This window comes from Heteronotia binoei, chromosome 10 (assembly GCF_032191835.1).
Source record: "Heteronotia binoei isolate CCM8104 ecotype False Entrance Well chromosome 10, APGP_CSIRO_Hbin_v1, whole genome shotgun sequence".
NCBI classification, from domain to species: domain Eukaryota; kingdom Metazoa; phylum Chordata; class Lepidosauria; order Squamata; family Gekkonidae; genus Heteronotia; species Heteronotia binoei.
The window spans coordinates 44174197-44187905 of NC_083232.1; the positions used below are offsets into that span (position 1 = coordinate 44174197).

General features: G+C 41.0%; 1 protein-coding gene across 1 annotated transcript in view; it reads left to right on the forward strand.

Moving 5' to 3' along the window:
- Positions 1 to 10434, forward strand: part of COL1A2 (collagen type I alpha 2 chain) — a 77233-nt gene extending 66799 nt beyond the window's left edge. Inside the window, exons 45-52 of the mRNA XM_060248512.1 lie at positions 707 to 760; positions 1620 to 1727; positions 2931 to 2984; positions 3885 to 3992; positions 5148 to 5394; positions 6706 to 6896; positions 7852 to 8094; positions 9482 to 10434. Of these exons, the coding sequence (XP_060104495.1) occupies positions 707 to 760; positions 1620 to 1727; positions 2931 to 2984; positions 3885 to 3992; positions 5148 to 5394; positions 6706 to 6896; positions 7852 to 8094; positions 9482 to 9628 (1152 nt within the window). The 3' untranslated portion in view covers positions 9629 to 10434. The remainder of the gene's footprint in view (positions 1 to 706; positions 761 to 1619; positions 1728 to 2930; positions 2985 to 3884; positions 3993 to 5147; positions 5395 to 6705; positions 6897 to 7851; positions 8095 to 9481) is intronic.
- The last annotated feature ends 3275 nt before the right edge of the window (positions 10435 to 13709 follow it).

Here is a 13709-nt window from a genome sequence, read left to right on the forward strand (position 1 = left end):
GAAATTCTGTTCCTCAGTCTGACAAAACTCCAGTCTTGGCTTCTGTTTCATGAGTCTTATTCAACTAGCTCAGAACAAAGCTATGATGAGGACTTCTTTCCCCAGGCAGTGCTGTGGCTAATCTCTTCCTGAAAATTATAGAGCATAGGGTGCAGCCGAAACTCTCACTGCAACCACATCACTGTAGCAGAAAATTCTGTTCCATATTACTTCTCGTTGAAGTGGAAGATTGCATTTCCAGAGCAGGTTGCACCAGTATTTTTTTGTCCCCAATGGGAAAAAAATAAACAATAAGTGCACATGATAAGAGGTAGCTGTAGACTGAATTAGCCACTATGCTACAAGCTTGGAGACACTATACTGTCTTTGGCTTCTTTGGAACAGATGTCCACTTGCAACCAAAACCAAGAAAGCAGTGCCTACTGGAAACACCGTTTACTACCAACAGCTTTGGATGTTGCGTAATGTGGTAGAACAGGTCTTTTTCTCTCCCTGTAATACATACTCTTGTTATGAAACTGTCAGTTCTCTTTCCCTACCCACATGGTGAGGTGCACAGGCTTCACATTTGCAGGGAGATATTATGCATCTCTTTATGGGAGGAAATACTGAAGTTCTCCTGTGGACTTCCCCACTCTGAGGCAAGTCAAAGCGTTTTGTTATTTTAAGGTGACATCAACAACTTCTGTTTGTATTATTGTTTCAGGGTCCTGTCGGTCCAGTTGGCTCCGTTGGCCCAGCTGGAGCAAGAGGTCCTGCTGTAAGTCTGGGGGGGGAGGGTGTTTCATTCTGTGAATGTGGACTTTATAAGGATTGGAATGGGAGTAAAGATGTCAGAAATCAGTTAGAAACATGTGTGAATTATAAGGGGAACATTGGGCTGAATCAGGGTGTGAAGAAGAGGCTTGTTTCCCTTCACTAGAGTGGGAGAGATCTGAAAGTGGTAAGGGCATGGGATGGGGCTCTTAGGTTAACTCCTGCTCATACAGAGCAGAGAGCTTTTGAGAGACAGAGACAAAAGGAGGAGGAGGAGATTGGATTTATACTCTGCCTTTCACTTGGAGTCTCAGAGCAGCTTTGAATCTCCTTTCCCTTTCCCTTCCCCTCTCCTCAACAGACATCCTGTGAGGGAGCTCTCCAAAAACTGCTCTTGAGAGGAACAGCTCTGAGAGATTTATGACTGACCCAAGGTCATACCAGCAGGTGGAGAAGTGGGGAATCAAACCCAGTTCTCCCAGAATAGAGTCCACACACTTAACTACTACACTGAACTGGCTTTCATGTGACAATTTTTTTTAATTAAGTGGAAGCTTATAACATTGTGTCATCTGCCCTGTGAATTGAGATTGTGGTAGAATATAAGCAAAATAAATAGAAAAATAGTTATTCATAAGTGAGGTCTACTCCCACTGAAGCTGAGTAGTTTAATAGAAGTGGGTGGTACCAGTCACTAAATGTAAAAATGGTGCCAGCAGAAACTTATGGAACAGAGCTAGTTTTGAACAAACAAAGGCCACTTAGGACATGTGTGCACTAGAAAGAGGGTCAAAAGTATCTCTGAGCTAAGGAATGTTCCAAACCATCAATGTTAATGTTTCCTCTGTTTTATCCTTCCACAGGGCCCACAAGGTTCACGTGGTGAGAAAGGTGGTCCAGGCGACAAGGGACCTAGGGGATTACCTGGACTTAAAGGACATAATGGACTTCAGGGGCTGCCTGGCATTGCTGTAAGTGTGTTCTCTGAATAACACTCTCAGACACCTCAGAAATTTCGTTTCACAGACAAACCAAAAGATTCCTTGTATAATCTGTCACGGGTTCCAAAGTTCTTTCTGGTTTGATTCCTGACAAATTATTGTCTCTGTAAATTTATTGATCATAATTTTACCCTGACTTTCCTTGTAAGGCCTCAGGGTAGCATATATAGTTTTCTACAGTTGTATGAGGCCAGATGGACTGAGAGAGAATGGCTGCCTCGAGGTCATCCAATGAGCTTCATAGCAAAGTGGAGATTTGAATATGGATCTCTTAGTCCCTATTCTGATTCTCTGAAGTTCCTTTTCCATGAAATTGCCTGTTAATACTACGATGACACAGTAGTATATATCCATGAGCTCAGTAGTTAATTTGTAAAAACAGAGATGTTATGACTCCATTCCATCTGAAAATCAAATCTTCCGGCCTGGCATTTCTACCATGGGTCCCATATATATATATATGGGACCCATGGTATATATATATATATATACACACACACACACACACACACACACACACACATATATATATACTGGGGAGAGGGTGCACATGAAGGCAGGGTATAAGACATACCTACAGCAGATTCTGTGGAGGGCAGGTACCTTTATCTAATACTTAACTTTTTAAAAATCCACAAAGCCTCTAATCCATTATATTGTGGAAATGAAGGAAAGTGTGAAGGCATAAACCAGTCACTCACTAAACTCTCCAGTTCAGTAAGTGCAAAGGCAGCACAATAACTGGCAAGCACCAGACCTTATTTTTAAATTTTATTAAAAATTATAAATTTTTTAAAAAACGTACAATTTTATACAACTAAATGATATCTATTATGAAGCTTGTAATTATGTCCTGGATTTTTTACAAGGCTAGCTCCCACCCCCTTAAACTCCCCTTTCCAACAAAATGTCTGGCCAAAGGCATGGTGGTGAGGGAAAGATACTTTATACATACTCTGCTTTACTTTCTTCATTATTACTTCATATTTCCTGTGCCCAAGATTTCACATTACAAGCACATTTTAAAGGTGAATTTTTGGTCAAATGATGACCAAGACTATCTTCTCTCAGAAGAACATGAGAATTTACTGGTTGCCCTAGGTTAATTATTCTGCTGGGGGCAGAGATCTTATGTTTCTAGTATTGTTTCTATATATATTTTTTCTCTTATAGGGTCATCATGGAGAACAAGGTTCACCTGGTTCTACTGGTCCTTCTGGCCCAAGGGTATGTTGGTTTAACTAAATGCTTTCAATGTATACAGGATGCTAAACATCAAAATATATGCAATTACTAGGGAGACCAGACCTGCATTCCCCATTCCCCACCACTTCTCAACAGGACAGCAGAGTGGGGAATGAGGAGTAAGTTGGCATTGTGCTAATGCACATAACTTCCCGGGTGAAACTGCAAGTGCCATTATCGCGTCAGTGTGACAGGATTCACCCCAAATGCTAGAGTTTGGGGTGACTCCTAGAACATCATCCCAGTGAACACACACATGAGCACATGAAGTTGCCTGAATCAGACCATTGGTCCATCTTGGTCAATATTTTTCTATTCATACCAACAGCAGCTCTCCAAGGAACCAAGCCGAGGTCTTTCACATCACCTACTGCCTGATCCTTTCAACTGGAGGTACTAGGGATTGAACCTAGAACCTTCTGTATGCTAAGCAGATGGTCTACCACTGAGCCACAGCCCCGCCCCTGATGCAATGATGTCACTTTTGATTTTGTGCCAGAAGTGATGTTACACATTGGCACAATGCTGAATTGGTCCTCATTCTACCACCACCTGTTTTCCTGCTGATTACAGATAGATAGATTCACAAAAGCTGAGAGCCCACAAGGAAACATGGGAGAGAGAATGGAGTTGAAAATCCCCATGCTACCTCAGAATTTCCTTTCCATAATTCTGCAAGCTTCCAGAGGTTTCAGTAAGCTTAACCTTCCCCTCATCCTATTCTCCCTTTGATTGATAGACAACTTTTCTCAGCATCAAATTCCTTCTGGAGCGTATTTCATCCTCATCAGCCACCTTATTAGGCGATACAGCTGTGCACACGCATATGTGTGTTTTTAATTCCATTATTAGTTTACTAAGCCTTTCTTCCATCTGTTTCAGGGCCCTCCTGGTCCTTCTGGTCCTTCTGGCAAAGACGGCCGCAGTGGTCTTCCTGGACCTGTTGGACCTGCTGGTGTGCGTGGTTCTCAGGGCAGCCAAGGACCCTCTGTAAGTATGAGTTTGGATCCTAAAAAAACAAATTGAATTGTCACTTTTAATATTCAGTATGTTCAGTTTTGTGGAAATGTATTTTATGTGTTGAAAATCTATCCAATGATCATTCTGCCCATGTTTTCTGATGTACTAAGTCACTTGGTGGGTAGATCCACATAGATTTCATAACATACAAGCCTCTGTCTAAAACAATTAGAAGTAATCCCTGTTGATTTTAGTGGAGTGTAACTTTCAGTCGCAACCTTCCCCCCTAATTTAAAAATGTATAGGACATCAACAGAATGTGTGATGTGTGTTTAAGATCACAGCAACCAAAAACCATCCCAGTTTTTTCCACTATAATATAATCATTAGAGCGAGGCCTCCAGGCAGAATAAAAATACAGTACATCCATGTTGGCTACAGGAGTACATAAACATGTGTATGTGGGATTGCACAATTAGGGTTACTGCATAAAAGCAATTTTTTCCTTTAAATTGTGGGTTCTATTCTTTGCTACAGTTTCAATAATGCAAGCATAAATAAAAAAATAATCCCAAACTAAACCAAATAACATGGCTGTCACTTGAAGAACTGATAAGGTGTTCATATTCAACAAACTGAAGAATTACAGGGGGTAAGATAACCTCTCCCCCTTGTTCCAAAATTCTATGGCTTCTCAGGGGCTTGAGCAGCTGATTTTCCCCTCCCTTCCCATCATGACTTTTTTTGGGGGGGGGGAGCTGTATGCAACATTCTGTTCTTCTGGAACACTTTCACTCCTTACAAGGCTGGGTTTTTTTCTTTTTTGTTAATTGCTAAATAAATATTTTTCTGCATACCGGATATTTAGAGACCGCTGCTTTGTCTATTGCTTGTCCTGTTAAAATGCTTTCATTATCCACACAGATGCCAGCCACATTGTTGTTATAATGATTCATTTAAATTCTGTTAGTATTAATATTAAATAAAGACTTGCCTCACCGGTGAGCGCTTCCAGAATCTACCTCTGTGTCTGTCATCTTGTCCCAATCATAGCTAGAACGGACCACTTCTACACTGGACATTCCAGTCAGGATTTACTGGCTTTTGTTAAGGGTAGATATGAGCTACAGATCAATGCAAACTGATTCGAACAAATGCATACCAGTTTCTTATTTGTATTTTTAGGGTCCGCCTGGTCCTCCTGGTCTTCCTGGCCCACCTGGCGTCAACGGTGGTGGATACGAAGTTGGCTTTGATGCAGAATACTTCCGGGCTGATCAGCCTTCCCTCAGACCCAAGGACTACGAAGTTGATGCCACGCTGAAAACATTGAACAACCAAATTGAGACTCTCCTGACCCCTGAAGGCTCTAAGAAAAATCCAGCTCGTACCTGCCGTGACTTAAGACTCAGTCACCCAGAATGGTCTAGCGGTAAGTTAGTGTTAGATGCTTACGGATTATATATGCTGTTTGGTATGGTTCCTGGCAGGCTCTGGCAGTTTAATCATGTTAATACCGTAAGATCGCATGTTCAGTGGGAGTAAATGTGGCACAGTGCAGTTCAAGCTGGGGTGAATAAGGACACACTCACATGGTTGTTGTTTTTGTCCCTTTCCTTGGCACACCCTTTCACAACAGCAAAGATAAAAACAAACCAGAGATTCCATGCTGGTTAGGTATGGTCTTAACAAATGGGACACATGAGCAGCTGTCTTGGACCCCATACCAAGGTGCTCTTTACCACCTGCAGACCGCCTCACTGAAAGGGGGGGAGCAGCCAGGGCAGCAGCCACTCCTCTTGCATCTGCCCCATTTGGGACTTGGACACCCACCTTCTGGAGGCAGCAGCAGCTCCTGCCCACCTCAGACAGAGCAAGGTCTACCCTTGGCATGGACCTTGATGGCAGAAGGTAGATCTGGCAGGGGGTCCAGTGGGAGACGGAAGTAGTTTTCGATCCCCATCCTGGATTTTTGCCTAAGAATTACTGCCTCAATCCTGGACCCATAACCACCTATGTCAGTCATGTTAGTGAGAACAGATAGGCCTCACTAACTTGGCTTATACATGGAACACACTGATAATATTCATGTGAATTTGATGGAGGGAGTCTCCTTTTCTCAATTTATTGGTTTGAATACAATGAGGAAGGTGTGACTTTCCTCTGCATGACAAAATCACTTCCATGGGCATGTTGTGCTGGCTTCAGATTTATAAATTTATCTAGGAGCGTTATTATCATACGATCCCACCACTTTGCCTGCTCACCAATACGCTATCACTTTTCTATTTTTAGGCAATCATACTACCAGTTATAGAGTGATTTGTTAAAGTTTTTGGCACAAATTCTATGGATTGTCACAGAGTTTCAAATGGCTCTATATCTGTATGTTTTCCTTGGTGACCCTTAAGAGGAAAGAAAAGAGGATATAAATTAAATGAAATAATTTATTTTACTTTCTCTGTTCCCCATTTCTTTTGTGTAGCAGCTTCCACCTTGTCTTTAATGGTTTTTAGCAGGTGATCTAAGCCAATTGTATTTGCAAGGGCTTTAATGGAGTTTAAGCGGCTTCCATTTTGGGGTGGGGGGAAGGATAAATAGAGTTTATGGTATTTTGTATGTATTTGAAGTTTTGGGATTGTAAACAACCTTGAGCTCTAAGGGAAAGCCAGGTATAGATATTTTAATATTTTAACAAATAGATTAAGTTAAAGCTATTTTTCTATTGCTTTTTTTAATGTAGGCTTCTACTGGATTGATCCTAACCAAGGCTGCACCATGGATGCCATTAGAGTGTACTGTGATTTCTCTACTGGTGAGACGTGCATCCATTCTAATCCAGAGAATATCCCAACTAAGAACTGGTACACTAGCAGGAATCCTGCAGAGAAGAAGCACATATGGTTTGGAGAAGTTATCAATGGCGGTACTCAGGTGAGTGGCCATATATCATAGGTTCTGATGAATGTGTTGTCTACGGATACAGTTCTCCGTGTACGGCAAATGCAAATATCCCATTTTGAGAGAGCACACTACATATTTATTAACCTTCTTATAAAAACTTCCCTGATGCATTTTATCAATGACCTGTGTACTCAAGGGTTTCACTGAATATGAACATAGAGGTTCCATTTAGAATAACTAATGAGTAATGAGATGGTGATAGACTTATCTTCTGTTAGCGTGCTTTCAAAATCCTTGTTTACAGGTCTTGTTTAAAGTTGTGTAAGTTACTCACCATCACTACATCTTGTGGCAGTGAGTTCCATTAAGTCATTAAATATTGTATGAATAATCATACTGACTTGAACCTCCTGCTAGGCAGATTGATCAAGTGACCCTGAGATCAAGTATTATAAGAGTGGGGGACAGTTTTTACTCTTATAAATTGTCTTGAAGTCATTCATCATTTTTGAACTTCTATCATGCCCCCCATTCACACAGATATGACACCTGCATATCATCATATTTTACAAGTTTTTAGGAGACCGTTTCAGAGGGCAGCCGTGTTGGCCTGCTGTAGAACAGTTAGATTTCAGTCCAGTAGCACCTTAGCAACCCACAAGATTTTTGGAATATAAGCTTTCAAGATCAAAGCTCCCTTTGTCAGGTTTTTTGGGAACCTGATTACTTAGTCAATTGAAATGCAAAGAAACTTATCTTCGAACTAGACTCACATCAAGTTAATCTGCATACAGTTTTTGCCACATAAGTCATTCCAAAAAATAACTTAGCTATTATTTTTGTTGTTCTGAAATGGGGATCCCAATGTCTCCCCCACTGCATTGCTTTCACATACCAGTCCTCACTAACATGGCTTACACATAGAACACACTGATAATATTCATCTGAATTTGATGGAGGAATCCTCTTTTTCTCTATTTTTTAGTTTGAATATAATGAGGAAGGTGTGACTGCCAAGGACATGGCCACCCAACTTGCCTTCATGCGGCTGCTGGCTAATCATGCCTCCCAGAACATCACTTACCACTGCAAGAACAGTGTTGCCTACATGGATGCAGAAACAGGAAACCTTAAGAAGTCAGTGATATTGCAGGGATCCAACGATGTTGAACTACGATCTGAAGGCAACAGCAGGTTCACTTACAGTGTTCTTGAAGACGGCTGCTCTGTAAGTACCAACTTCTTGCCTCTTCAAAAATCTTTGAATAGTGCTACCCACCTCCAGAGCTAAATTACTAATGTTTATAGGTCACAGGTTCATTTGTTATAATTATCTAATAAAGCACTTTGAATGGTGTTAAAATCCATCAGTATTATGATGCCACATAAGAGAAGCCAAGTTGCATCGGGCCAATGGCCCATCCTGTATAATACACTGTCACAAAGTGGCCAAAAAACCCCAGATGCCATCAAGAAGTCCACTAGTGGGGCCAGGACACTAGAAGCCTTCCCACTGTTGCTCCCTCAAGCACCAAGAATACAGAGCATCACTGCCCCAGACAAAGATTTCCATCTATACCCTGTGGCTAATAGCCACTGATAGACCTCTGCTCCATATGTTTATCCAGTCCTCTCTTGAAGCCATCTGTGCATGTAGCTGCTGCTGCCACCACCTCCTGTGGCAGTGAATTCCATGTATTAATCACCCTTTGGGTGAAGAAGTATTTCCTTTTATTCATTCTAACCTGACTGCTCTGCAATTGCATTGAGTGCTCATGAGTTCTTATATTGTACATTCCCTGCAACCTTCAGAAAGATCAGTTCTAAAAATGTTTACTCAGAGCAATCACCAAATTATTCAGATGGCACTAGGGGAATATACATTCCTATTTGCTAGTCAATCTATAGCAATTCCAGAATTATTCATTGTTATGCATCTTCCCCCCTCCCCAATTTCACTGTTTATAGGAGAATTGTATTTGCATTCTAACTACATTTGTTTATAAAGTGAAAATGAGATTCATATCTCCAAATGCTTGTGAACATACTTAGGAACTCAGTGGTGAGCCACAGTTGTGGATATACCACCTGCCTTTTATGATTCTGGGTTTGTTTTGTGTGTGTGTCTGCACCTGGAAGTCATCATGAGTGACTGACCCCTACTAGGGGCCTGGTGGATATTCAGAGAGATGGCTGAATAAAATCTGCCCCTGTCCTCCTGACTGCTGGTATTTCAGGGAAGTCTTCCATCTAAGTACTTGCCAGAGTTGACTCTGCTTAACTTCTGAGATCTGACTAGATTGGGCTTGCCTGGGCTATCCAGGTCAAGGTTATGCTTCTGTTTTTAGGTGCAAGAGTGCAGGAACTAGATTTAAATGAGAATAGTATCATAGTCTAGGTGTAGTAAATACAAAGATAGCTGCAAGAGGCAGGCAGCAGGTGGAAGGAAGCTGTAAAGAATACAGGAACACAATGGCTTCCACAGACTGGGTGATGTGAGGGGTGCAGGAGGGTGCTTAGACAAGCAAATGAAGTGGGACATTTACTATAGTCCCAATTACAGTCATCACTGCATACTTCTATAGGTGTTCTAACTACTTGCTATTCTCTTCCAGACAAAGACCAATCAATGGGGCAAAACAATTATTGAATACAGAACAAATAAGCCATCTCGCTTGCCCATCCTGGACATTGCACCTTTGGACATTGGTGGCGCTGACCAAGAATTCGGTTTGGACATTGGCCCAGTCTGTTTCAAATGAATGAACTCAAATTAACTTAAAATGAAAAAAAAATCTTTCTTTGCCATTTCCTTTTTTTATACTGAAAGCTGACTCCTTCCATTTCTTCTGTTCATCTACTTGCTTAAACTCTGGGCGAAAGAGAAAGGAGAAGGATTTAAGGAACGTTGTGCAATGCAATTTAATACAGCCCCCAAATGGAATCGGAAGTCTTTTCAAGATTTTAACACCTTATTGTGGAAAATGTCAGCCTTTGTGTAAAAATCAAAAAAACAAAAAACAAAAACCAATAAAAAATCCTGAAAGTCTGCACCACTTGTGGCCTTTGAATATCTTCCACAGAGGAAGTTTAAAACCACAACTTCCAAAAAGGTTTGAACTACCTCATACACTTCAAGCCAAGTGTGATCCACATCCTTATACATGCTATCTGAGGTGCTTTTGATCCATTCATAATCAAAAGGTGCTGATTTCAATATTATAGAGCATATTGCCAATACTTGAATTTTAATGGTGCTAGAGTCATTTGAAAACCACTTTTCTGTATTAAGTTGTATTGTTTCTTTGGAATCTGTCTCAAAATAAAGTCAGAATGTCCCATCTCAACCCCCCAGACTAAGCATGTGGATCATTTCTACCCCACTCCCATCTTCATCCTCCTCTTCAACATCAGGTGTTCGTGCTTTTCAATTTCATTTTCATCCTTTACAATGGGCAGAAAAGGAATCAACGTTTCTCAAAAAAAATGTACCTATTTTGTATATGTGAGATGTTTAAATAAATTGTGAAAAAATTGAAATAAAGCATGTCCAGTGTTCCAAAAGAAACCACTGAATGAGTAAAGTTCCTTGCTTAAGTGCCTCAAAAGGTATTTCTGCACCTAATGTTTCCTTTCTGATTCTTACCTATTGAAACAAAAGTAACCAAAAGATCCAGCACAGCTTCAAATATGCTTCACTACAGTCAAGCCTGTATTTTACTTTTTTCTGTGTAATCAGAAGGCTAAATTTGCAAAGGTCTTATTTCTTTCTGGTTAATTGGTCACACTATATTTGCAATTTACTGAACACGAATAGTTTTACAAAAGACTTAAATACCAAGTCAGTGTCTGCTTTGTTTTCATAAATACTTTCACTGTACAGATCTGAGTATTTCCCAATCAAATCCCATCCATCATTTTTTTAAAAAGGAACGAGTTAACCTTTCTCATTCAAAAGTAAATGGTTTTATAAGTCAGACCTCATATTGTATCTGCATCAGAATTTGTATCCTCTGCACATGTATTCATTTTTTCTGTTTAATAAGGTGAATTTGTTGCTCTTGTTTTCCTTTTGAATTAATTTAAACAACAAAATGGGCTTAACGAGAAATAAATCCCATTGACTTTTGTGACTGAATAGGGTTGTAGTGTAGTGACCCTTTAATAGAGTCTTAATCAGGGCTTTTTTTCTGGGGGAACACAGTGGAATGGAATTTCAGAATGTCTTTGTGGAAACTCTTTAAAAGTTCATGAGAGGCACCCATGTGTTTCTCCATTTTCTTCTTGAGAGTTCCAGCACCTTTTTGTCCAGAAAAAAAAGTCCTGGGCTAAATGGAATGTTATTTACCAGGTGATACCATCCCTGGGCTATAGCCCCCCCCACACACACACACACAAAAGAAAAAGAAGATGCTCCAGGAAAGTGTTTTATGGGGAAATAACAGGCACAAGTTCAAGGAGGTTCAGGACTCAGGAGTGTATAGGTTGCCTATTTCCACACATTAACTTTTTTTGGTTTTAAACAATTTATTGATAACATATGGTTACAATATCTAATTATATTCTTGCTATCTCTAACCCATATGACATTTTCAATCCCCCCTCCCTCCGTTACTAGACTCCTGCCAAGGTTATATACTTAAATTCAATTATAAAGGTACACTTAACCAATCAAAGTTCAATGTCTTTCTTTTCTCATGTTCGTATTAAAAATTGTCCAATGTCTTTTTACATTCCACTCTTGCTCTATATATCCTCTAAATTTCTTCCACTCCATTTTAAACACATTACACATTAACTTTTTTTAAAGGGATAGAACATTTTTCTCCTGACCTGTTGGTAACCCCAATAAGTGGTAGTTGCACTAGACCTGAAACCTGATTTAGGATTGCAGCTCTACAAATTAAAGGGACATGTAAGAAGTTTATGGTACGGTCCTCTTGGGGACTGTACTACTTCAGAAAGCAGCTAGGGAGATCTTTAAATACTGAAGAAGCTTCCTGTCTGTTAAAGGTTGAGATATCAATGAAAATGGCCCTAATCAAACATTTTCTCTGGCATGCTATTTTTTTTCAGGATGTTTACAGGGGAAGGAGCATTCAGATTTCTTCATATGCAGTGCTGAGTGCTACTACATGCCCGGAAGGGTGTAACATACACTTTTCTTGAGCATGTAGCTTCCTTTAATAGCATCAGTAGAGTAAATCCAAAACAAAGGGTCAATTCATGCTCTTGTTTTTCATGAACTATTTCATCTCGCAATTAGGGATGGGCACAAAAAGGGGGAAAGCAGTTCAGTTTGTGGCTCGTGGCATGCCCGGTTCACAAACCATGAACTGTCACAACCTTTTATGGGCTAAACAAACTGGTTCGGTACATGAAGTTTGTTATGTGACAGAACAAGCCCCAGGCATGCTAGAAACACCAAACTCACAGATGATCTCCAGCTGACTCTACCTACCCTCCAGGTTTTATGAGGATTGGATTTATTGGGCCTGAGCTACCCCCAAATACCCCCCAAAGAAGATGCCCCAGGAAAGTATATTCTGGGGAAATGACAGGTGTGAGTTCAAGGAGGTTAAGGAGTACATGGAATGGATCCTGTGCAAGCTACAGACACCAAAGTCACAGGGCATCTCCAGCTGACTGTCTTTTACCTGCCCTCCAAGTTTGGTGAGGAGTAGATTTATGTGGTCCAAGTTATGACCCCCCAAAGAAGGTGCCACATCCTCCATTGTATCCAATGGAGTGGCTTGTATCCAATGGAGGGTGGGAAACAAGGGGGGGGGGGGAATCAAGAGAAGCCAGAACAGAATAAAAGTCCCAGAGAATCTCTTCAGTAAAAACTGAAGGTGGGGAGCATTTTTGCAAACCTGTTAGAACCAGTGCAATGTGGCATTGCAAATCCAACAGGACTAAGGTCAAACCAGAAAATCTGCAATAGAAACTGAAGGGGGGCATTTTTGCAAACCCAGCAGAACTCAGTGCCATTGTGGCAATGCCAGCTCTTCAACAGAACTAGTGTCTAGCACAGAATCACACTCCAAGCAAGGGTGGGTTGGAAGCCCATCAGAACCAGTTTAAGGTACTAGTGCCCAGCAAAACCTAGTGTCAATGGGACAATGCCAGCTCAACAGGACCAATGACAAGCAAAGACTTCCGGGTTATGTTGCCTTGAGCTCAGTGGGTCTCTAGCGGCCCCCCTGAATCAGGCTGTTGGAGAGGTGCCACAGACATGGCATCTCCAGGGAGACCCTGAAGGGGTTTCCTTTCAGCATGGGGCTTTGCAAGAAGCCAGGGACATAGCAGCGGCTATTCCTGTCCTTGTATGCCCCAAAGCTCTGCCGCCATGATTGCCATTATGGCAGTAAGAGGTGAACACCCAACCACTTGCTCTTTTTTTTCTTAACAAACTTCTGATACATCGCTTTCCTACCTCAAGCACGGCAATTCTACTCGGCAAGTAAGTTTGTTTTCAATACCACTGGTTAATGGGTCGTTTTACATAACAACAAACAGGACAGTTCAAGGGAAGGGAAAGAGGCGAATTCCCGCCCCCCCTTTCCTGTGAATGCGGCTTCGAAAAGACAAAGAACAACTTGAGCATTGGCAACAATTTGAATTAGACGGAATATAGATACTCAAATCAACCCGGATTATAACTGAATATGTGTTAATGAGTCTATTATTTGGCTATAATATGGTCTGAACAAAAACGAGATATATATTAGAGAGATTTGTCTTTGCCACCTGAGTGCAGCAAATGGCAACAATCAAAACACACGGCTGGAGGAGATTTGGAGAGACAGACTAACTGGGTCTTTGAGTTACTTTTCAACTTGG